Genomic DNA, 25,289 nt, shown 5'->3' with positions numbered 1-25,289 from the left:
GTCACACAGTGTTCTAAACACCTCACAGCTCAAGCGACACCACTCAGTTGCCGACTGATCTGACTGCATCAAAGTGGGTATGCTAACTTTATGGTAAATCGAGCATAACCATAGCTATACCTCGGCAAAGAAAAGGGACACAGAGCCCATCTTGGCGACATATTTTATTGCTAATTAAATGCTGTTGAATGATACCAATCTACAAAAGCTACCTTATCATCCCCTATTTTAAAACACCCCAGGAGAATCGAAATATCGGCCAGTAATTACTTTAAAATGTCACAAGAAAATTGCTTCAGAACAATATTAGACCTTAATAATTATTACAATTTATTAATTAACATATGTAATCAATTGTTTGTTGTTTGTTTGTTTATTTTATTATTTGTCTGTCATAATAATTATAATATAATGTCAGACCAATCAAATACACTGCTCAAAATAATCAAATCTTACTAAGAGTCGTATCAGTTTTTTTAGGAACCAGCTATATATTAAAATAATTTGCAACAGTATCACAGATACAGAAAAAAAAACATCGCATGCATATTGTAAATGGGGATTTTTTAAATTTCACTCAATGAAATATATTTTTTCACAGGTACTAATAGCAAACAACGGAATAGCAGCAGTAAAATGTATGAGATCAGTGAGAAGATGGTCATACGAGATGTTCAAAAACGAAAGGGCGGTGAGGTTCGTCGTAATGGTGACTCCCGAAGATCTGAAAGCCAACGCCGAGTACATCAAAATGGCGGATCACTACGTTCCAGTACCAGGCGGAACCAACAACAACAATTACGCCAATGTCGAACTAATTGTGGACATCGCTGTCAGATGTCAAGTGCAGGTAAGGTTTTATATGGTTGAATATAACGGTCTTTTTATTGAAAAAACCGTAAATCGATAATCTTTGTATATTTTATTGCAATCAAGCTGCAGCAATACTGTATATAGTATTTTCCTAAATTATTACACATGTAATTAGAATATTTCTCTTATTGACAAAAGTAAATGATCAGATTATTGAACATTAATCAGGACGGACATACTTTATAAACTTACTTATTTATCTCCTCTAATTATGACAGGATTCTTACAGATAATCATTCTTCTTCTTATGTCAGAGTTTGGAAATAATTATGGCGATTCTAATTTTATTCACAGTTGATCGGAACTCATGTTAAACCACTCACTTAAATTTCTAAGCCAAGAAATTCTCCTTTTTTTCAATATGTGCTTGCCATTTATCTTTCCTTTGAAGCAATTTAATTTACCTACCACATTAGATGTCACTTGTAACAATATAATTTGCTTATAGGGGGTTGAAAGGGGGAACCGAACAATTACTGGGCTGGAGATAAGGTAAGCAAATAAACTGAAACGTTTGCGAACGGCTACTCTTGTTTTTATCTGAAGAGCTGGGTCGTGAATAAGTGTCTTTAGTTGAGGAACGAGGAAACTAACTACACAAAAAAAATAAAAAAACAATACTGACAGAGATTTCCTGGACAACAAACACAAGAAGGTTTCTAAACTATTTAAATTCATCATCATTTTGGCTTTACAACCCTGTGTGGGTCCTAGCCTCCCCAAGAATTTTTCTCCAGTCGTCCCTATCCATCGCCTTCCTCCGCCAAGCACGTATTTCCATATTTCTCATGTCTTCATCGATGTTATCTAGGAATCTTGTTCTGGGTCTTCCTCTTCTTCTTTGACTAATAGGTCTATCAAGGAGCGTTTTTCTAGCTGGGTCGGTTTGCTCCATCCGCATTACATGGCCTACCCACCTCAGACGTCCTATCTTTATGTGTTTTACGATATCTGGTTTCTGGTATATCCTATAGAGTTCGAAGTTGTATCGTCTTCTCCAGACACCATTTTCATTTACCGCTCCATAGATGCGCCTTAGTATTTTTCTTTCGAAACATCCTAACATGCTTTCATTGCTTTTTGTTAAAGTCCAGGTTTCTGAACCATATGTTAGGACTGGGCGTATTATTGTTTTATAGAGTTTTACTTTTGTATTTCTTGATATAACTGTAGATTTAAAAAGAAGATTAAGCCCAAAATAGCATCTATTAGCTAGATTGAATAGTATACAGGAGAGTGGGTCTCCCTGACGTAGCCCGTTATTTGTTTTAAAAGATTCAGAGAGTTTCCCCTGGATTCGTACTTTGCATTCAACTTTTTCAAGGGTTAGTTTGGTTAAACTTACCAACTGATTTGGTACTCCTAGGTCTATCATTGCTCTAAACAATTCTCTTCTATTTACAGAGTCGTAGGCTGCCTTGTAGTCTATAAATATGTGGTGCGTGTCTACACCGTATTCCAGTGTTTTCTCTAGAATTTGTCTTAGGGTTGAAATCTGATGAATTGTTGATTTACCACCTCTGAAACCAGCCTGGTATTGTCCTATTATTCGCTCTGCATATGGTGCCATACGATGGCATAGTATATGGGAGAATATTTTATACGCTGCATTTAGGAGCGTAATTCCTCGATGGTTAGAGCATTCAAAGATATCTCCCTTTTTGTGTATGGTGCAAAGTATTCCAATATTCTAAAATATCCACTATTTAAATTGGACGCTGTTTAAAAAAAAATCCCTTTGGTGGACTGAAAGAAAGTCTTTTCTTTCTTAAAAAAATTTTATGAAAATCTTTTTAAAGGAAATAATTTCAAACTGCTGGTGACATATTTATTATTATTTCGCATTAACAGTTATTACAAATAAAATTATCCAAATTTAGACTTGACGCTTTCAGCTTGAGATAGTTTTTTATCCTTTAAATTTACTGGTGGACACTGCTCTCTGTACATTGTAAAAGTCGGCCGGGTTTAGTTGGTGTTACTATTGCCGCATTAAAGAATTTACGTGGAAAGTTAGTGTGCTTTAGTATGGACCTGGCGGGTCGTTCTTTTTGTTTACGATCACTGCATTAGAGGATTTTAGTTATTGCTTTGCCTTAAATTTATTATTGGTTTGATAAGGACTCGACTGAAATCGTGTCATTGTATCTGTCTGATATCTGTTCAAGGAAAAGTCCTAGAGACTTGATGCATGCGTTTCTATTGTAAGAGTTCATTGAATTTGAGATTAAGAGGTCAAATATTACCAAAATTGTATATAACTCCAGATAGAGAGGATGTAGAATGGTTCGGCAAAGGCGTTCGTTATATTCAAGAATTCTGTCGGATCTTTCTATACTCCCTTGTTTAATTTTACTGAAATTATAGACTATTTAGTTTTGAGAGTATATAAGTCTGAATTATATAATAAATACAATAGACTATTCAATAAGTTTTGCGGTTCAGTAAGAAAAACAGATATATTGAAACAGATTAAAGTTGCTAAGGGCCAAATCTGGTGGATATGTGTATGCTCAATTCAAATCAATCACCTCAACTTTTAATTCATGGTTGGCCATTGTCAAAATGTTCATATCACACGGTGCATTGTTCTGAGTATTTTTTTTTTATGCAAACTGAGTCCTTTTCACGAATTTTTTCCTTCGGCTGGTCTTAAAAATTACACTAACATTCAGAATGTATTGTTTTGCCAGTTTTCTAGTAATGCACAAACAAAATTCCTTTCGCACCCCAAAAAACTTATGCTAACACCTTTAGGCCGGTTTCTGAATACGAACTCGTTTATTAACCTAAGAACCAGGTTCACACCACTCTTTAACCTCTTGTTTTGATTCATGACCATGGTGATATGACTCAAGTTTCATCCATAGTGATGAATCGACTTACAAAATCCACTTTATCCTATCGAAAACGCTCTAAATATTGCTGAAAAAGTCGCATTCGAATATATTTTTGTTCCATTGTTAACGAATGCGGAATACATTTTGAACACAGCTTTCTGAAACCAAATACTTTAGTCACATACTGCTTACACTGCCCGTTGAGATGCCTAGGGCTTCTATTAAATCTCTTTCAGTCACTCGACGATTTTCCAATACGATATCCTGTGTACGATATCTACGATTGCTGGTATTGTTGCTGGTTTTGGACGTCCTTGACGTTAATCGTCTTCAAGGCTTGTACGACTACGTTTAAATTTATCATAACAATAACAACACTCAAGATTTTTAACAATATTATGAACTGACTGTACGCAAGGAATTGTTCTCCTCTCACAAAACACAGAAAAAAAATCTACACACTGTTGTTCAGAGTTACCAACATAAAACCATTTTATTATTTGAACCTTTTCTGCAGGCGTATAAACAGACATGTTGTTTACAAAAATAAATTAAAAATCTACGCTGTTATTGCTTTAAACAATAACTATATAATGACAAATTATTGGCGACGGGGCAACGGAGGTTCGTGGAAAGTCGACGGCGCGCAGTGTTGCCATTTATAGTGTGTATATCTAATTTAAAACTTAACGTACTGTATAAAGAATATACCAACATAACAAAAATTTAGACTAGTAGCAATGCCCTCTCTTATCGAACCGCAAAATTTATTGAACATCCCAATAAGTTTGTGTTCAATGCTAGTAGATAGTACTTCTGTCTGAGAAAAGTATATTCCTCATGTATAATTTTATTTCTTCATAAGAATTATGGTGTCCTAATCTTTTCCATACAATGGGATTAAGTAGATCTTGTAATAGCCGGTTTTGTACTTTAAAGAAAGTTTAAAATGTGTTTCTAATATTTCATGGGTAACTATTGTATTCATAAACGTATTGTTATAGTTTGTATAATCACACTGTCGTTATCTTTACAAAATAATTGTTTTCCGGTAATGACTTTCCCCTGCCACTAAATTTGTCATATGTTTTATCATAGATTACAGAATCTAATAACGAGTTACGATCCAGTATTCTACTAGATCTGCACTTTAGATGGCGACGCATTTATAAATATCTGTTTTGTTAATAGGAAAGACACTTCTGTTTTTGTTCTTAAATAGTTTGTATAATTATTATTGTTAGTTTTCCGTATATTTTATATTTTCAAAATAAAGTTGTTTTTTAAAAACTGTTTTTCGTGAACGAAAGTTATAATTATATATAACTAGAGTTAATTATTATTATTAAACTAGAAAATTATAAATAACTGACATTTGCTAACGTCATAAATGAGTTAATGAACCAAAACCAATAATTACTTTTTATGACCTACTTAGTTTCACCTAATTGAAAAATATTTATTATCAGTTTTCGAATCTTTTTTCAATATTGTCAATTTTAAAGTTTTTTATTTTCTTTCGTTGTTATTGGTCTATCATTTAATTATAGTTTAAATTAAAATACTAATTTAAGAGCGGCAATTTGATTTGTATGTTCTTACTGTTAAATTTACAAACTTGTTCTCTTTGCTATCAGTACATAATATAATTATGAGGCGTGTTTTTTTCAGTTAAGAAAAACAAATAAACTTTGTGATAACAATTTTAATTTTACAAGAAAGGCCAAAGTTTACCGTCTGATTTGATAGCCACTACAACAGGGTGATTTTGAGGCTATCCTCGTCATCGTGGCGTGTTGTAGTCACTGGGCTCTAGATCGGTCCTACAAACAGGATAATGAAATGTCGAGCATTGTGATGCAGCCAAATGATTTTCATAAATATTTTGGCCATCTTTGAAAGCTTCTATCCATTTGCATACAATTCCATCGCTCATTTAATGTTTTGCACGTACGTTTTACAAATCTGATGGTGAATTTTAACTTCTATCGTGTCTTCAGCACTTGAAAAAACGAAGAACGAGTATTTCATAGTCGATAGAAGCATTTACGTTCTCAAACAGAAATTTATAAACGATCCATTGTTGCCGGAATGGTAGTAAGAGGTTTAGAAGTTTGAAATGGAATAAAACAAAGATGATTTTTATAAATTGACATGAAATTGACTGTATTCAAAAGGTAATCTTAATGAATTCTGGCATATGACCCTCACGGCGTAGTCTAATTTCGAGGTCCAGTTTTCGATCACTTTTTCCAGTATTTGTCGCCGTATGTCGGCGCAGCGAATGTTGTCCTTCAAGTGGTCAATCGTTTCATGCTTATCGGCACCATCACATATCTCCACATAAAATATTCTAGCAGTGTTAAATCGAACGATCTTGGAGGCCAATTCATGGCCAAACGTTTCCTTCAATAAATCAATTGTGACACGAACTGTGTGACATATTGCGCCGTCTTATTGAAACGACAGCTCCTGCACGTCATGGTTGTTCAATTGAGGAATGAAAAAGGCTGTAATCATGGCTCTGTAGCGGTCACCATTGACTGTAACATTCTGGCTAGCATCGTTTTTAAAGAACGACGGTCCAATGATTCCACCAGACCTATAAAGCACACCAAAAAGTCAGTTTTTCTGGATGTGATGGTTTCTCAACATACATTTGAGGATTATCTTAACTTCAAATAGGACAGTTTTGTTTGTTGGCGTAGTCATTGAACCGAAATTCGCTTATGAAAATCGGAATCAACGGCAATCTCGTTTTGAATCCCACTCACCGAATTTACGAATCTGCGCCTTGTCAGATAATGATGTACCTTCAATTCTTGCATGAGTTGGATTTTATAAACACTCAAAGCAAGAGCTTTTCGCAAAATCTTCCATAAAGTGGATGGACACGTATCCAACTGTTGTGCACGATGGACTGATTCGGATCTTCCTGTATGCTACGCTCTACAGCAGCAACAACTTCTTCTGTACGTACCTACTGTACGACGTGTCTGTGGATGCATATTATCATTTAGAGTAAACGTGGCGCGAAAACGTTCCATAATTAATGGAATTAAGTACTTTGATGGACTATTGTGTTGGCCATAAAATGGTCGTAGTGCGCAATACGTATTTCGAACAGAATCACAATTTTCAAAATAAATTTGTACAATTTGGAAGCGTTGTTCAGGCGTCAAGTCTATTTATGCTGAAATGCCAAACCAAACTTAACATAAATCTCTTGACAGCTGTCAAAATTGCCGACAGTTAAAAAATTGTTACCAACTTACATTTCTATACCTCTAAAAAAACACCGGATATAAGTCAAACATTACGAGGATATCGTTACATCACCTGAACGGTCTATTAAAAATACAACAGGTTAAAAATATTAACTTAATTTCCATAACTTAATTACGAAATACCTGGTTTTAATTTTTTTGTGGTACATAGGCCTCCTGGTTTAACAACAAGCGGCTATTCAACTATCTATTGACAAGAAAAGTAAATATCGACATATAATAGAAGAACCTGGTGATATTTTTAGTTTGTAAATCAATCAATTTACCTGTCTTGGTTTTTAAACAAGCTGTAATTGATGATAATAAAGTAAAGCTTGTTCTTGGAATGTCAGAAACGACTCAAGGCATACCAATTATACCAGAGATAATTCTTTGACTTGTATCGAAATTGAACATAATTCAAACTTCTTTTAGGCTGTGTGGGCCGGTTGGGGACACGCCTCCGAGAATCCGAAATTACCTGAATTGCTGCACAAAAACAATGTCGTGTTTATTGGTCCAAACGAAAAAGCTATGTGGGCTTTAGGAGATAAGATCGCTTCCTCGTTGGTTGCTCAAACAGCAGAAGTACCTACACTACCTTGGTCTGGTTCAGGTAAGTCGTTTTTATTTATGTTACAAAATCTTAATTATGCTATTCTAGAATGTACCATCGTAGCCTAGTTTTTTTCGATAACTGTTTTACTTTTCAATATAGTTTCTTACTTGCTTAATACAGCGAGTACACTTGACTCGGCTATGCTCCAAATTCTTTAACCCGTCTGAAAAATACGTTTTCTCGACATCTGCAAAGTAGACTTCAGTGGCGACTATGACTTCCTCATTCGACTCAAATTCCTGCTAGGCGAGTGACTTTTTTAAGTTAAAAAACAAAAATAAGTTGCACGGTGCCAAACCTGGAGGATGGACCTCATCTCCTGGAGTTTTGAAATGTTACTTTTATTTGAAATTAGTCAAAAGTCATTACTCACGGTTTTTGGGGTTGCTGATCACTAATATTATGACTGCGATGATCCCCAAAGTATCTGATGTCCAGTGTGGACCTCGTTTCATTATATCCAGTGAGAAATTCGATTACATTCAGAAATACACAAGCTAGAACTAATCTTATGTTAAATTCTCCTCTATTTCTCATGTGCAACTATTATAATTCCTTAAGTGCTTACTGCGATATATTTCACTGCAGTGTAAAGCAGCTTACTAGGATGGCTGAGATCTACCTAGGTGATTAAGTAGTTTCTTTATGTTAAGTTAAAATACTCGAAAAATTTAGTTAGTACTTATGAATTATTAATATTTCATTTAACTTTAGTATTGTATTTTGTCCTATAAATGGATTCTGTTGGACAATAAACGCTATTATTATTATTATTATTATTAAGTTTTTTGTTAATTTGTTATTTACGATTCTTATTGACATAAAACTTCAGGAGACGAGATCACCCTTGACACCAGATACCTTAGAGACTTATATTAAAATAACATAAAACTCCAGGAGACGATGTCCTCCTGGGTACCAGGTAGCTCGAGAACCATCGTCGTCATAATATTTGTATTCAGCGGCCTTGAAAATATCTGAGGAATGACTTTCGACTGATTTCGAATGAAAATAATATAAAACTCCAGAAGACAAAGTCCCCTGGGCCCTAGGTAGCTCGAGGATCATCGTCGTCAACTTAGTTCATTCAATTTTTCCCTTCAACTTTCCTTTTTCAATTCATGACATTTTTCGTATACCATTTGGAAGATCCAAATAGACGCTGAAATGTCACCGTCATTTGTAAGAACTTTTTGGCTATAATTTTGAAACTATATTGAGTTGTGCCATCGTTTTTATATTTTTTGTTCCCTTTGAAAAATTACAATGAAGGAATAGGATTATAGGGTGATAACTGCTAATCAGATAGCTATACATAATACAATTTTAAGTAACAATTGCTACAGATACATTTAATCTTGATAAAATAACAAAGATACGAATGTCAGATACTTTAAGACCTACTATGCTTATCACTTTTACAGTAGGTAAAAATATGACTAAATAACTTAAATATATGTTTAAAGGATACACTATAACAAATCAGATCTTATTTAAATAATTATATAGTAAATATAGTACCCCATATATTTGTAAATGTTCTTTTTTAAATACAATGTAAATCTTTTGATTAAAATATTTATAATTATAACGTTAAAAACTGATTTGATAAATTTTCCCACATTACTTCCTGTGAAAAAATGCCAACTACATAAAGCGTTCATTAAATGTACTTAAAATACAAAAATGTAATAAATTTAAAACGCCATTGCTTTTCTTTGTTCTAATTCTTAAAATAAAGTTCTTTTTATAGTGCGAATTATTCAGAGTAATAAAGTATGCAACAAAGTTTAAGTATTTTTTTTATATAGGTAGAGAGCTGTGGCAGTAATGTTTGAACCATTTCTTCCTTTTGATACTATAATGTGTAACTTATATTATATATTAACTATAAATTTATTTTTAAACTTACAAAGTTCTAATCATCTTTATATATATTTCGCTTCACTCTTCGAAATGCTTCCAGAATCCAGTGGAATTCTCGCGACGCCCGACGGTGTAGTTCGAATCGTCGATCGAGCGCGTAGTATGTTTCTTCGGGGGCTTGGCGTAACAATACCTTAATGTTTAATAAGAGAAGAACTAATGTCACTTTCGTGATAAGTACGTATCATGAGATTTAAACGATACACAAACGTCCATATTATATATTTTTGTTCTGTTATTCCACTCTCCATGTAGTTTCTATCGGTAAAAGATATGTTGGGAGAATCTATAAAATAAATAAGATAACAATAAATAAGTTAACAGTTCTATAAAAACTTATAAGCTATTTTTGTGTGGACAAGTTTGCGTGGACAAGTTATGACCATCTAGTTTAGGCAATACGCCCCTTCAAGGAATGGCTGCTTCCTTTTTTAACGGGAATTGGAAGTGGAAATTCGAGTGACTTAGTTTTTGGGAGTGGCTTGAGTCGCTTGGAAGAAGAGAAAGAGAAAATAGGAATGTTTAGGTTCTTCTTCTTCTTCTTGTGGTGGCTATCCGGAGGTTGGCAACCATCATGGCAATCTATATTTTGCAAACTGCGGCTCTGAAAAGATTTGTGGTTGTTGTGTTGAACCACGTACGTAGATTTTTCAGCCAGGAAAATCTCCGCCTTCCTGGTCCTCGTTTTTCTTCTACTTTTCCTTGTAGAATTAATTGCAGCAACCCATATCTTTTGCTGTTCCTCATGATGTGACCGAGATATTAGATTTTGGTTGTTTTTATTGTGCTTGACAACTCTTTTCCTTTTTGCATTCTCAATAAAACGTCCTGGTTAGTAACGTGGTCGGTATATTACATCTTCAGGATTCGACGATAAAGCCACATTTCGAAAGCCTCAATTTTCTTGCAGGTAGCGTCTGTGAGAGTCCACGACTCAACTCCGTACAACAGTACAGGAAAGATATAACATCGTAGTAACCTGTTTCTTATGAGTACTGATAAATCATGGCATTTGAATAGCTTAGCCATTTTTTGAAATGCAGATCTTGGTTTCTCTATCCTACATTTTATTTCTAGGAAATGGTTCCAATTTTCATTGACATTGGTACCAAGGTAGGTGTATGTTTTTACTCTTTCTATTGGTTGGCCATTCACACTGATTCTTTCAATTTACTGTTCCTTCTTAGAGATCATCATAAATTTTGTTTTCTTTATGTTCAGTGAAAGTCCATATTCCTGACTCACTTCTGTGATTCTATTCATTAACTCCTGGAGAGCTTCATAACTGTCAGCGAATACCGCCGTATCATCCGCGTATCTGATGTTATTGATACAATCTCCTTAATTCGAATTCCAGCTTCAACATCCTCTACTGCATCTTGAAAGATTTCTTCAAAGTATAATATGTTGAACAGCAGGGGTGATAGTATATATCCCTGACGAACCCCACGTTTGATTTTGATATCATCGGATTCTCTTGCCTCTGTATGGATAGACGATGTTTGATTCCAGTAAAGATTACTAATAATTTTTAGATTACAGGTGCTTATTCCAATATTTGTTAATATCTCCATAGCTCGTAATTCAAATCTCTACATCGTTGAAATAACACTTGTATGCTAAAGAGAGCCTCTCGCATACCCACTGCGTTCCGAAAACCAAACTGTGTACGGCTGATTTTTTTCTTCGCATACTCTATATATCCTTTGATTTATGATTTTTAGAAATAACTTTAATATGTGGCTCATTAAGCTGATGGTTCGGAAATCATTGCAGGATACAGATTTTTTTTTTTTTTTGGTAGAGCAATAAACGTTGACTTCAACCATAATCTTGGTATTATTCCGTTTAAACATATGTCATTGAATATTTTTGTTAGTCGTTGAGTACCGTTGGTGTTAAATAGCTTTATGAGTTCAACATATGCATTATCAGGTCCAGGAATTTTGCCATCCTTTAGTTGTGATATTGCTTTTTCCACTTTATCTGATGTGATTGGTAAGTGGTCATTACATATGTAGGACGTAGGTTGTTCGGACCTATTATTATCAAAGAGTTCTTGTATGTATTTGGTCCATATGCATATTTCTTGATCTTGCAGTTTGCTAGCTATATTGGATTTTTGAAGACCAGCTGCTTGTTTTACCTTTTTATGCATATTAAATGTATCGTGTTTTTGTTCCAACAGCTCTATCTTTTCACACTGTGTTTTTAATTAATTTTCTTTGGTCTTTCGTATTTCGGTTCTTATTTGTCTCTGAATATTTTTGTACATTATTTTGTTATTCTTCGATTTTTTTCTTTCTTTCATGTGTTGCAGTATATTGTCAATCATATAACTTTTCCTCTTCTTTTTATTTTCTATTAGATGTTCTCTAATCTTGTTAAAGGTTTCACATATATTCTGGAGTGATTCTTCTGTATCATATGTTTGCTCCATGTTACTTAGCTTTTCTGAAAGAATCCGTGCGACTGTCTCCTTTGTTTTTTTATCTTTTAGTCTTCTCATATCACATTTTTTCTTACTATGTATAGGTTAGCCATGCTTATTGCTCAGAGAGAAATTTCCGCTGTAATACTAGATGCACAAGTTTTGGGACGGCTTTTGGATTCAGCATTTTTATTGTTGTGGCTGATTCTTTCTTCCAACAAAGACAGAAACCAAATATTCTATATTGGTTGATTATAAAAGACACCAATTACTTAATCTTTGTCGAAGCAAGGTGTAGTTCTACATGCAGAAATATTGTAGATTACGAGTTTAGTATTTTATTTTATTTGAGCACTGTTGATTTTACAAACACTTTTAATGTTTTTTGAAAAACTAAACTTGAAAAATACTTTGCTATGTCGACGAGTATATATATATTTACTACGTAGAGATCGTGAGGCGGTAACTTGTGAGAATTATAATTGTGTGTGCGATAACTAAGGCGAGATATCGTTCTATCAACTGAGAACCGCGATATGGTTGTCTTAACCGAGAAAGACGAGATAATATGCGTATAGAGCGTCGAGATGGCTGTCCTACTGAAGATAAGTTAATTGTTCTTAGAAATCGTGAAGTTTTCTGTCTTTACGGGCAGGTAAACGGACTTTTTATAGACATATTAAGAGAGGGGAGATTTTTTACGATCTTTTTATGTAATTTTACGTTTTTTTTAATTGAAAAGCAGTAAAATATTTTACGATCGGCTATTAAAAACCCTTTTAGTGAGAATAGCACAATAAAACATGCAACTGTGTAAAATGCATCGCTTCAAATTGTTTTTTATACCGATAAAATAAAATTTGAACTAGATTTGCTGACGCCTAGAGTTTGTCCCCTCAGATATTATATAAATAATCTTTTTTATAATACCTTTATATGAAAGGGTCTGATTTATGAGGTAATAAAAACCTAAAAAGGATATTTAACAGAACTCGATTTTTGATGAAGTAAAGATATTGCAAAGAAATATATTACAGAAGCGTACTCTGCACTATTAATAAGAAGTATGTTACAGGACTGTAACATTTCGATTTGCAGTTTTTATCTGCGATATTGTAGAGGTGTAACTTCTAGTCTTTTGCTTGGGTGTTGGAGCTATCAATGGTTTTTAGCAACAGATCTCTTACTGAGATGGATCAGACTCTGTATTGTTGGGATATTGGTCTGGCCTTTCCCCATGGAGCACTATTTGGTTTTCATCCACTAAACGTCGAGGTGCAATGTACCATTTGAGCTTGTGCTTTGTCGAATACAGATCAACCTCCCATGGTTCGGTAGGCGGTACCTGCAGATAATAGTGCAGTGTCGTCAGCATATGGGGGGATGGTGGAGTTGGATCTATTAATTAGTAGGGAAAGATCGCTGTTGTAGACTGTATAATATCGGCGTTAGAATTGAGCCCTCTGTGTCTCTGGTTAGCGGAGTGACGGTTGTGGAGAATTTGTTTGTAACTTTGATGCGGAATGCAAGAGAAAGATTGAAGGTAAAAAGTTGATCTGTCATAAAATACATCAACGTATCAATATCTAGCTAACAGATCTTCTCTAATCTCAGTATGTACAAGAATAATTAAGAACTGATATTTAAACACCAAATCCTGACCATCCAAGCTTACATTTTATTTATACGATGGACATTACTTTTAGTTTCAATATTTTCAACGATGGGGAAATTATTGTACTAGCAGATTTAGTTCGCCCAGCTCCCTAACTATACACTTCGCATATTAATATTATAGAACTAGAAATAATTAAATTAGATAACCATTTTATTGGAACAGGCGAAATGTTGAATTATATTACTACAAACACAGTAATAAATATTTAATGTGGCATAAAATTGTAACAGGAAATTGACTTAGCTATATAATTATTTAATACAGGGTGTACACCGTTTTAATTCCCTTCATTGAAGTAAACTGCGATTTCTGGCTTACATGTTGTCTCTTTCAAGTTTTATCTCTGTTGAAAAGTATTATAATGGTGGTATAATTCGAAAACTTCAGGAGAACTGTTCTCCTGAAACATCAAGAACAAGCAGAACTAATCTGACTTGACAATGGCAAGTGTGACCCTGCCGAAACGTCGCCAAAACAATGGTTTTTCAAAAAACTATTTAACGCGGAGTCAAACCCGGAAAACAACTGAATATATATATATATATATATATATATATATATATATATATATATATATATATATATATATATATATATATATATATATATATATTTAACGTGATTATTTCGACCAAAAAACAATTTATAAATATGTTGGAAATATCGGGTATGTGGTCTATGTTAGACCACATACCCGATATTTCCAACATATTTATATATATATATATATATATATATATATATATATATATATATATATATATATATATATTATATATAAATGCGAAACCTAACTTATTTTCGTATTATAAATATTTTTAGGTTTAACTGCCCAGTATAGTGGAAAGAAAATAAAGATTTCATCAGAGCTCTTCGCTAGAGGTTGCGTCCATACTGCCGAAGAAGGTCTAGCAGCAGCTCACAAAATCGGTTTTCCTGTTATGATTAAGGCTTCAGAAGGTGGTGGTGGTAAAGGTATCAGGAAAGTAGAACAGGCTGACGATTTTGCTGCAGCTTTTAGACAGGTAAAAAGAGAGAAGTTTATTGTTATTTAAATAATATCAAGTTTTATTTAAGCGATTGAGATGTGTGATTGTGAATTATTTTATTTTAGGTACAAACAGAAATTCCAGGTTCTCCCATTTTTGTGATGAAATTGGCCAAATGTGCAAGGCATTTGGAAGTGCAACTACTGGCTGATATGTACGGCAATGCTATTTCTCTCTTCGGACGTGATTGCTCTATTCAAAGAAGACATCAGAAAATCATCGAAGAAGCCCCAGCTGTTATAGCAGAACCGTCAGTCTTTGAGGATATGGAAAGAGTAAGTAAAATTAAGATATAACATTGTTCTATTCTACTATTTTATACAAATCTTTTGTAGGCGGCTGTAAGATTAGCAAAAATGGTCGGTTACGTCTCAGCAGGTACCGTAGAATATTTGTACGATCCCTCTGGTCAATACTTCTTCCTGGAGCTGAATCCTAGACTGCAAGTAGAGCATCCTTGTACAGAGATGGTGTCTGATGTTAATTTGCCAGCTGCTCAACTGCAGGTAAGTCAAACTTGAGATTATGAATTTGAATAAGATTAAAAATTAATATTAAACTCACTGATTTTCTGGACTGGACCGCATGGAATTTAACTACGTTAAGCTTTCGACTCCATTTCTTGAGTCTTTATCAGGATTTATTCATAGGCTAATAATTCCGCGAAAATTTTTGCTTCATGTTTCAAGTTTTTTTTTTTATAATTTTTTTTTTATTTTTTTTTTAATTGTCGTGATGGTGTAATTTTCAATCCTTTGTGCGAGCTTTTCGTAAAAACTAAGCTGTTCCGTTGGATGCCAACATTTGTAAATAATATCTTCTTCTCATAAGAGAATATCATGTGCAAGGTTAAATAGTATACAGAATAGATCTTTACTATAGTTCGATTTTATAGATGAGGATATTTCTTGTGAATTTCGATGTTCAGTTTTTTTAACAAACGATTTTTTATGTTGACCGGAGGTTTACGACCATAAAAGTAACGAAACATGTTACTTTTAATGCAACAGTCATACACTAGCTGGAGTATACGAACTATTCCTACTGACAGAATAACTTCTAAGTGAATAAACATCGAAGATATATATACATATTGTTGTGTCACATACTCATTGCGGCCCTTTGCGTTAGACAAGTCCAGAAGTCTCTCTTCACCGCCGAAATATTCCACGAACTGATTCTATAGACGCAGATATGACTGTCGAGAATTTACGAAGTTCTTGTCGTCCACTTAACTGTTTTTCAGAGAGTTCGTTCTCATTAGATAAACCAGTAAGGGCGGGCTAACAATATATAAACTTTTCTGTGTAACTTTTATTTAGAAAAACATTTCTACATATTTTTTAGATTGCCATGGGCTTACCGCTACATTACATCAAGGATATCAGATTACTTTACGGGGAATCGCCGTGGGGAATGAGTGAAATCGATTTTGATCAACCCAGGCACAAACCACAACCCTGGGGACATGTCATCGCTGCTAGAATTACCTCAGAGAACCCTGACGAAGGTAGGAGCTAAGGAATATTCCTATAATTTCAACTGTTTAAATATTTCGAATAAGAATGACGCCTTAAATGTAAATATTTCAGGTTTCAAACCCAGTTCTGGTACCGTTCAAGAACTTAATTTCCGTTCATCAAAGAACGTCTGGGGTTATTTCTCCGTAGCTGCTTCAGGAGGTCTGCACGAATTTGCCGATTCCCAGTTCGGTCATTGTTTCTCTTGGGGGGAAAACAGAGAACAAGCCAGAGAGAATTTGGTGATCGCCCTCAAAGAGCTGTCTATCAGAGGAGACTTCAGAACGACTGTTGAGTACTTGATTACACTTTTGGAAACCAAATGCTTCCAGGAAAACACTATCGATACAGCCTGGTTGGACATTTTGATATCTGAAAGAATGCAATCTGAAAAACCAGATATTATGTTAGGGGTCATGTGTGGTGCACTTCACATCGCAGATATTGCCATCAGCAATACATTCCAAGACTTCCAGACCTCTTTAGAAAAAGGGCAAATCCAAGGTTGCAATACTTTAACTAACGTGTTGGATATTGAACTGATTAATGATGGGTAAGTATACGCTCAGATGATTTATTATCTTTAAAACTAACTCTCCAAATTTAACAAATTTTGCATACGGTAATAGTATTTGATCTATAGTATATTTGTTCAACATTGAATTCAGTGTTATGCTGTTAAAAGGAGATAAGGGGAATATTTTCTATCGGCAACCTCGCCACGGTACTTAAAATATAACACAGGTTTGATATACAACATTTTATACACACTATATGACATTCAACCTATTTCTAGTGATACCCGATCACGTTCACCTTTTTTATTTCTTTATTAATATTACTTTGTCTAAATCTCAACTTGCCTCAAATATATTTTTTCGAAATTTAAATATAATTTTAGCTAGAATAATTTTCTAAAAAAAATGATTGTCAATGACCGTAAATGCTTGCCATTTCTTTCTAAAAATTTGCCTTCTTACATTAGAACTAGGTTTCTAGTTAATAGAGTAATCATGCACGTGGCGCCATCTTTTTTGAACGATATATAAAATATATTGTGAATCAAATTATGTAAGAAATCAAAACATTGTAAACAATTTTGCCAAACGCTGAACTGTCATTGAAGTTTAAAGTGATATATCAGTGGCGTACACTTGTTTAATCTATTTATTTAAAATTAATATTTTGTGGAATATTAATTAAATTATAAATCAATATTATTAATAATAAAAAATGTTTTTAGTTTTTTAATAATAATAATTCTAAAATTCTCAATATAATCATGATTACATTTTTCTTATTATTATACCATGTTGACACCTATAAAAGATCGAGCAGTTCCGTATGCGTGTCGTATTATTAGCTGTGTTAGGAAAATTTGAACTTTAAGGTTAATGTTACGGAAATTTTAAATCTAAGTGACGTCAGTTTGAATAAATCGTGACGTGTAATGATTTTACTGTGAAAAATATTATATTTTATTCCTCTTGTGCCCCGTTTTTGGTTGCTTTAAGTGACCAACAACATAAATTATTTTGCAGCTCATAAATTTTAATTTAGTTAAAATTCTTTCTAATTTTTAGCAATAAATACAAAGTACAAGCAACGAAGAGCGGAGCCAATAGCTATTTTCTGCAAATGAACGGATCGTTTAAGGAAATCGAAATTCATCGTCTAAATGATAGTGGTAGGTAATTTTTTTATATATAAAATACATTGCTGACAAAAAAGATAGCATGATGAGAAAGATTTCCGAAGTGGAAATCGAAAGATCAAAATAAACGTATTTTAAACTCCAATACAAAGTGTATTTTTCGATTTCTACGTATAGTAAAATATGGTAGAACGTAAATTCATAATATACATTCTTTTAGGAATATTATTATCTGTGGATGGTGCTTCCTTCACAACTTACATGAAAGAAGAAGTAGACCGTTATCGTATAGTGATTGGTAACCAAACTTGCATTTTCGACAAAGAAAATGATCCTACTATCTTAAGATCTCCCTCAGCTGGTAAGCTTATTGGTTATGTAATAGAGGATGGGGGTCACGTCAACAAAGGGCAAGCGTATGCAGAAATCGAGGTAAGAACAAATGTGACTATAAGTCATTTTTAAGTTCTCTCATGCCGATGGCTAACATCTGACCATTTTTCCATTACCTGTATGTTTTCGTCAACTTTATTTTCTTTCTTTGTAAGAATCCTTTTTAAGAATTTCTTAAATATATGTGTACCTTTTCTTTAATTGTAAGTATAACAGTAAACTATCTTAATCTTTAGCTTGATTTGTTTACTTAATCAGTTTTCAATTTATGTAAAGTTTATTTTTGACATTTGCCCCAACTTTCAGAAAGCTTTTGGATTCACGTACTCCAATCCTTTGGAAACTAAATGGTTTTAAAAAGTGTGGCAGGTGGTCTTCTTTTAAGTTGTCTTGTCAAACGTCATCCATCAATCGATAACTGTTAGACGTCATGTATGACGTTTTTCTTCATCAAAAATTTTGATCAATTTTTGCAAGTAGAGCACAAATCTGTCCAATCTCATACTTTAAGCCAGATTATTTATATTATTAGCTACATAAAGTCGTATCATTAAAATATATGTGACAAGAAATCATTTTAAAATATTAATAATGCTAAAATTAAATGAGTAGTAAATAGTATATAGGCAGAAAATCGTAGTTTCTGTATTTAAAATAATCTTATTTTAAATTTTAGGTTATGAAAATGGTTATGACCTTAACAGCCAACGAATCAGGTATAGTGAGCTACGTCAAGCGTGCAGGAGCTGTCCTAGACGCAGGCTCCATTATTGCATCTCTAGAATTAGACGATCCTAGTCTCGTAACCAAAGCCGTCCTATACAAGGGGACCTTCTCAGACCTGGATGTATCTCAACCTATCGTCCCAGAAAAACTCAATCGTATTCATAGCAGCTTCAGGACTGCTTTGGAAAATACTCTTGGAGGTAAATGGAAATTTTTAAATTCGTTTGAATTGCACTTGAAAATTAAAACCGGAGATCGCATGTATGCATTGTTCTTTCATGTTTTAGGTTATTGCTTACCTGATCCATACAACGCTCCACGCTTAAGAGAAGTGATTGAGAAGTTTATGTCCTCATTGAGAGATCCTAGCCTTCCTCTGTTGGAACTCCAAGAAGTGATGGCATCTATTTCCGGTCGTATTCCCGCAGCCGTCGAAAAGAAAATTAGAAGGCTGATGGCTTTATACGAAAGAAATATCACGTCCGTTTTGGCCCAATTCCCTAGTCAACAAGTAGGTATATGTTTACAAAACAAGCGTGTGCGTGGACTGTTCCAACTAATATGTTGTAATTTTATATATTTTCTTTTGCCAACAAGTTTTTGGAATTGTTCTTTATTAGCTTCTCTGCGAAGTAATTGTTCAGCTGTCACATATCGCACCATTGTAATGTGTAGCCTTGATAGCTTTTTACATTACGAAAAACCAATATAAGTGAGTAGCTAACTGTACGAATACACTAAGGACATTCTTTTGACTTTGTGTATATTTGTCATAACCACATTAAAAAAGTTTTGCAATTTACAATTACTTTTGATTTTGAAATGAAATCTATACATAATATAAGACGCATTATTTCTACCACTTTAACATATTTGACTCTTTTTCTAATACGTTATTGAAAATAAAATATTAATTCTATTAACTAACTAATGTTAACCGAAATATTTTTCTACTTCGGTCTTATTTAATACCAGATTGTCAGCTTTACAATGTCAGATTGATACTATTTGCAGGAGAAAAAAGATAAACCCAAGTATATGTCCTATATGTACTATACAGGGCGGTCCTTAAGTAATTGTACAAAAGGAAACCGTAGATTCTACACTTTAAAACATTACGATTTAAGCCAAATTGCTTTAATAACATGTTGATATTAAGAAAGATACTGGGTGTTAAAGTGGAAATTTAAAATTTTAATTTTCGCTATGACTTTTATGTTTGTGAACATTTATGTATCAAAATTCATAACTGGGTACTATTGAACATCATAAATTATAATTTGATGCATGCTTTAATGTAGCTAATAGAGGGCGCCACTTATGCCACATATGTGGCATACATTTGCACTAAACTTTTTTGCTCTTTAAGTTACCGGTGTTTGTGATATAAAATATTAAAGATTCAATAATTTAACAAAAAAAAGGTATACTTGTTAATAACTTTAAAACTCAACAGTTTTCGAGATAATCGCATTTTACAAATCAACTACATAATTCAGATTTAACGCAATTACTCCAAGCAACGAAAGAAAATTAGACAAAAACATCAATACTTCTGAATTTTGGTATAAAATGCCTTTAATAAAGTTAATAGTTAACGAAATATTAAATAAAATAAATATATTAACAGGATAGAATAGTAGGATTTGACAAAATAACAGAATAATTGGATTTTACATCAAACATTTTACGTTTTGTATTAAATTTTTAATTTTCTAAATTTTTTAAATTTTAAATTTTCAAATTACAAGGTAATTCGCATGTCCGTAAAAAATAATTACCAATTGTTCCAAATCATACGTTTATTTAAAATTCATGTTTAAACTGCATATCGTATGGTTTGGTACCATTTGTAATTATTTTTTATGGACATGCGAATTACCTTGTAATTTGAATGATGAGATTTATTTACATTTTTTATAAAATGATTTTATTGATTGGTACACCACATTATAGAGAAAAGTGCAGTGAGAACACAATTAAATACAACTTTCCTGAACGTTGGATTGTTCGTGGTAGTCATATTCCTTGGTCATGTGATGAGATATTAATATAATTATTTAATTTATAAAATTCCCAAACGAATACTTTATTACTATATTATGTTTATTATATATTATACTTATAATACTTATTATAAATACTGCAGCAGTTTCTTTAGAACCAATGATGCTATTTAATATGAGACGATCTTTTATGGAATGTATTGACAAATAAATTAAAGAAAATGGTGGACCTATCGAACACTTACTTTGACAAAAATTTAATGTTATTAAATTTAACTATTTTTTAATTTGGTTTATTCATTAAATATTTTGATTATGGCTTTAATTTAATACAAAACGTAAAATGTTTGATGTAAAATCCAATTATTATTATCATCTGCAATATTTTATCTGTCATCCATTCTTGCTTCTTTTCTCTTTTTGATGTTAGATATTCATGCGAAATTGTGGTAATAGATGTCTTTATTTCGTTTTACTGTTCTTCTATGCCTCTAGTAGTGTCTTCAACTATTTTTGCAAAATTCTTATTAATCTCTGTTTTTAATTTTTTCTGGGTTCGGCTAGTTGTTTATTTTGTACTCAGCCAGACACCTTTTTTTACGCAGACGTCTCGTTGTATGTCAAGCTTTTCAGTGAACGATCAGCGTTGTCAGCATTAAATAAGTCTCTTCTCAGCGCTGGTAGCATCAAATCAGCGTCTAGTCTGCGACAAGTTAGCGTTATTAGCCTTTACCCAGCGTCTAGTCAACCTCAATTCAGTGTCAAGTCTACGTCTACTCAGCGTCTAGTCAACGTCATCGGCCAGAGGAGACTTGTGTAGTATAGTGGACTTGCGCCAACGTAATGCGCGTACGGTTCCATCGATTGATCCGTTCCGATGCTAAGCGGCGCGTGGGTAATCTAGAAATTCCGCTGAAGAACAACAACCAAACATACTGTTTGATTTTGACTTATTTTTGATGAATTTGATGAATTGATCATGATTTTAATATGAATTTTAAAATTGAATCACATCCCAGTGCAGTAGTTGCATCGACAACATTATGACAAATTCTTCTGAAAATATCTACAGACTGGGTGTATTTGAACCTTGTTTTTCTGATCGTCGAGCTCAATTTTTATTTATTGACTCTAAGAATAAAGTTGTTGACGTTAATCAAACATTTCAACTGTTTATTACTTCTTCTAGTTTACATAAGGTTAAACGTGCGCTAGCTAGTACAAAGTTGGACTTCTATGATGATGGATTTCTATGACACCAATAATGATCCTGATTTTTGACAGTCTTTCTTACCAAAACTTATAACAACTTAAGCATTTACCACAAAAAAAGTACGACCAACTGCTGAAAAATCACCCGTGCAATGGTTTAATAACGAATTAAGCTCTTACAGATCTAATTTTTTTCTTATTAAACACATTGCAGATGCCACTAAGGATCCCGATTTGTTCAAAGTATATAAACAATAAAGGGGGCCTGCGTAGCGCAAGCGGTAGGATGCTTGTCTCGCACGCCGGTGGTCCGGAGTTCGAATCCTACCGCCGGCAAAAACAACTAGATATTTTTAAAAAATGTCTATAGGCCCCAGGTCGACTCAGCCTGAATAAAATGAGTACCTTGGGTAAAACCAGGGGTAATAATAGGCGGTTGAAGCGTAGCACTGGCCATATTACCTTCCTTGTATACCGTAGGCCCTAGATATAGCAGACTATCCTGCTATACTCCCAAAGCCGCGAGGCGGTATAAAACGGGAGACTATATTATATATAAACAATAAAAATTTGAAGATAATCGGCAATAACAAGATGCTAAAAAGTCAACTTACTGTAATTTTATTACTGATTCCAATAATAAACCTATCACTGCTGGAAAATTGTAAATTTCGAAAGAAACAATACAACCTGATCTACCTCCAGACGAAATAAATCAATTTGATACTACAATTGAAGAAAATATAATTACATCTCTTCCCACTATTCTCAAATCTCTTTCAAATAATAAAGTCTCTTAGTAATTCTATTTGTAGGGACGTTCACGAAATTAATAGCAAGGTTTTAAAAGAAACTTACCAAATAGTTTTAACACTTTCACTCATCTTATTAATGCAATTCTATTAACAGGAGTATTTCCGGAAGTACTCAAATATTCATTAGTACTAGCTGTAGTACATTTTTTCTACGAAATCCGGTATACGTCATCTATTAGTTGTTATGAGTGACTTTCCTCATAACAACTAATAGATGACGTATTAAGAGTGAATTTCCTTTGTATTTTTCTGCTGGTGTTGCTTATTATTAAGTAGTTTTTATTTTCTAGATTGCTAGTGTTATTGACACTCATGCAGCCAGTATGACTAAGAGAACAGAAAGAGATGCCTTCTTTTTAGCCACCGAAGGAATCATACAACTTGTTCAAAGGTAAATAAATATTCAATAATCATTTTGTTCCAGAAAGTCGTAATTTAACACTTTTGCTGCGCAACTTTATTTCAGGACGTTGTCCTGTACGAAATAAACTTTTTGATCTGAAGCTATTTTCTTGTGGCATTTTAAATTAATTTATATTTAAATGGGAATAAGCCACATTAAAGGTTAAAATACGTTTATTCACGTTTCAATTTCCACTTCGAAAATCGTTCTCAAAATACAAACATTAGTGAGAACGATTTCCGAAGTGGAAATTGAAACGTCAATAAACGTATTTTAACCTTTAATGTGGCTTATTCCCATTTAAATATAAATGAACTTTTTGATAGCATATGTAATATGCAGATAATGGCCAATGGCACCTGCAAAATAATGGAAGTCATGAAAGGTGTGATAATAAAATATCAGACAGATATTGATGTATCAATTATTAGGACACTGCGATTATGCTAGTTTGAAGTAAGATTTGTACACACACTTTGTACAAATTATATCCACATCCAAATTCAAAAGATAGAAAGATATGTGCTTATTTGACGATTAGTACTCTAACATTTTCAATTGTCTGTTTTCAGTATGTGAACTTTCACTTTATCCTTTAAAACATAATTGGATTTGTAACAATCTCCCTCAAAAAATAATAAATAAAAGAACAAGAGAAATATAGACAGTTCAAAAAACCACTTCTTTACTTTTATTTAAAAATTTTTTAGGTATCGAAATGGTATTCGTGGTCGCATGAAGCACGCCGTCCAAGAACTGCTCAAACAATATTACGAAGTCGAAAGTCAATTCCAACACAGTTCCTACGATAAATGCGTCTCGCTCTTACGCGACAAACACAAGGACGATATGTCCGCCGTAACTGCAACGATCTTCTCGCACAGTCAAGTCTCGAAAAAGAATCTCCTAGTCACGATGCTCATCGATCATCTGTGGAGCAACGAACCCGGATTAACGGACGAATTAGCCAGCTGTCTTACAGAACTGACGTCTCTAAACAGAAGCGAACATTCCAGAGTGGCTCTTAGGGCTAGGCAAGTGCTGATCGCAGCCCATCAACCTGCCTATGAGTTGCGACACAACCAAATGGAAAGCATTTTCTTATCGGCTGTAGATATGTATGGACAGGTAAATCATATTTTTGATCTCATTACACTACTGAGAAAAAAATAACTTTTAGACAAAATTAGATGGTATTCATCAACATATTTACGAGCCCCTTCCCATTTCAGTTGGCTCAACGTTAGATTGATAAGAAAATTAAATTTTAGAGAACACACATAAAAAAAAAGAATGTGAAAGTTTACCACTGAGTTATATCGCCTTTATTTTTAATGACATCCACAATTTTTCGAGGCATAGTTTTTACAAAGTTCTGACAAAATTCTAATGTAAACGAATCCCATATTTCTTGCATTTTTGTATTCAATTCGTTGACGGACCTGGCAGGATGTTTTCTCAAAGCTTTTTTTCATTTCGCGCCACAAAGTCTCTATCGGGTACAAGTCGGGATTGTTAGAAACACATTACAGAAGTGGTATGTCATGGTCTTCGATCCATTTTAAACTCTTATTTGAGGTATGACAACCTGCGCCATCCTGTTGGAAGACAACATCTTTCGCTGATGTTAAACGGTGTTCCATAATCGGTAAAAGAGATTCTTCTAAAATATTCAATTTTGTCTGTGTTTACAATCCCATCGATAAACTGTATCATCAGATCATGACAGATGCAGAAAATTTGACTTTTCTCTTCAGACAGTCGAGATGGAGAGCTTAATTTTTCCTGCGAATGACGCGACTCCTACTTTTTCCAACACACACTTCAAATCTGTACTCATCACTCCATTGTATTGAATCCCATTGCGACTGAGTGAAA

The 25,289-nt window shown here is 33.6% G+C and overlaps 1 protein-coding gene across 7 annotated transcripts in view; it reads left to right on the top strand.

Moving 5' to 3' along the window:
• ACC (acetyl-CoA carboxylase) overlaps positions 1–25,289 on the top strand; it is a 139,535-nt gene that overhangs the window by 82,046 nt on the left and 32,200 nt on the right. For all 7 annotated transcript variants that reach the window (XM_072533124.1, XM_072533123.1, XM_072533118.1 and 4 more), the window contains 13 exons: positions 602–850; positions 7,415–7,595; positions 14,456–14,658; positions 14,748–14,957; positions 15,018–15,188; positions 16,030–16,192; positions 16,275–16,755; positions 17,786–17,889; positions 18,077–18,288; positions 18,926–19,175; positions 19,263–19,486; positions 23,299–23,399; positions 24,122–24,539. In XM_072533124.1, coding sequence (XP_072389225.1) covers positions 602–850; positions 7,415–7,595; positions 14,456–14,658; positions 14,748–14,957; positions 15,018–15,188; positions 16,030–16,192; positions 16,275–16,755; positions 17,786–17,889; positions 18,077–18,288; positions 18,926–19,175; positions 19,263–19,486; positions 23,299–23,399; positions 24,122–24,539 — 2,967 coding nt within the window. The remainder of the gene's footprint in view (positions 1–601; positions 851–7,414; positions 7,596–14,455; positions 14,659–14,747; positions 14,958–15,017; positions 15,189–16,029; positions 16,193–16,274; positions 16,756–17,785; positions 17,890–18,076; positions 18,289–18,925; positions 19,176–19,262; positions 19,487–23,298; positions 23,400–24,121; positions 24,540–25,289) is intronic.

This window comes from Diabrotica undecimpunctata, chromosome 5 (assembly GCF_040954645.1).
Source record: "Diabrotica undecimpunctata isolate CICGRU chromosome 5, icDiaUnde3, whole genome shotgun sequence".
Taxonomy (NCBI): Eukaryota; Metazoa; Arthropoda; class Insecta; order Coleoptera; family Chrysomelidae; genus Diabrotica; species Diabrotica undecimpunctata.
The sequence above is the reverse complement of the archived record's forward strand: the minus strand, read 5'-3'. Positions and strand labels throughout refer to the sequence as shown.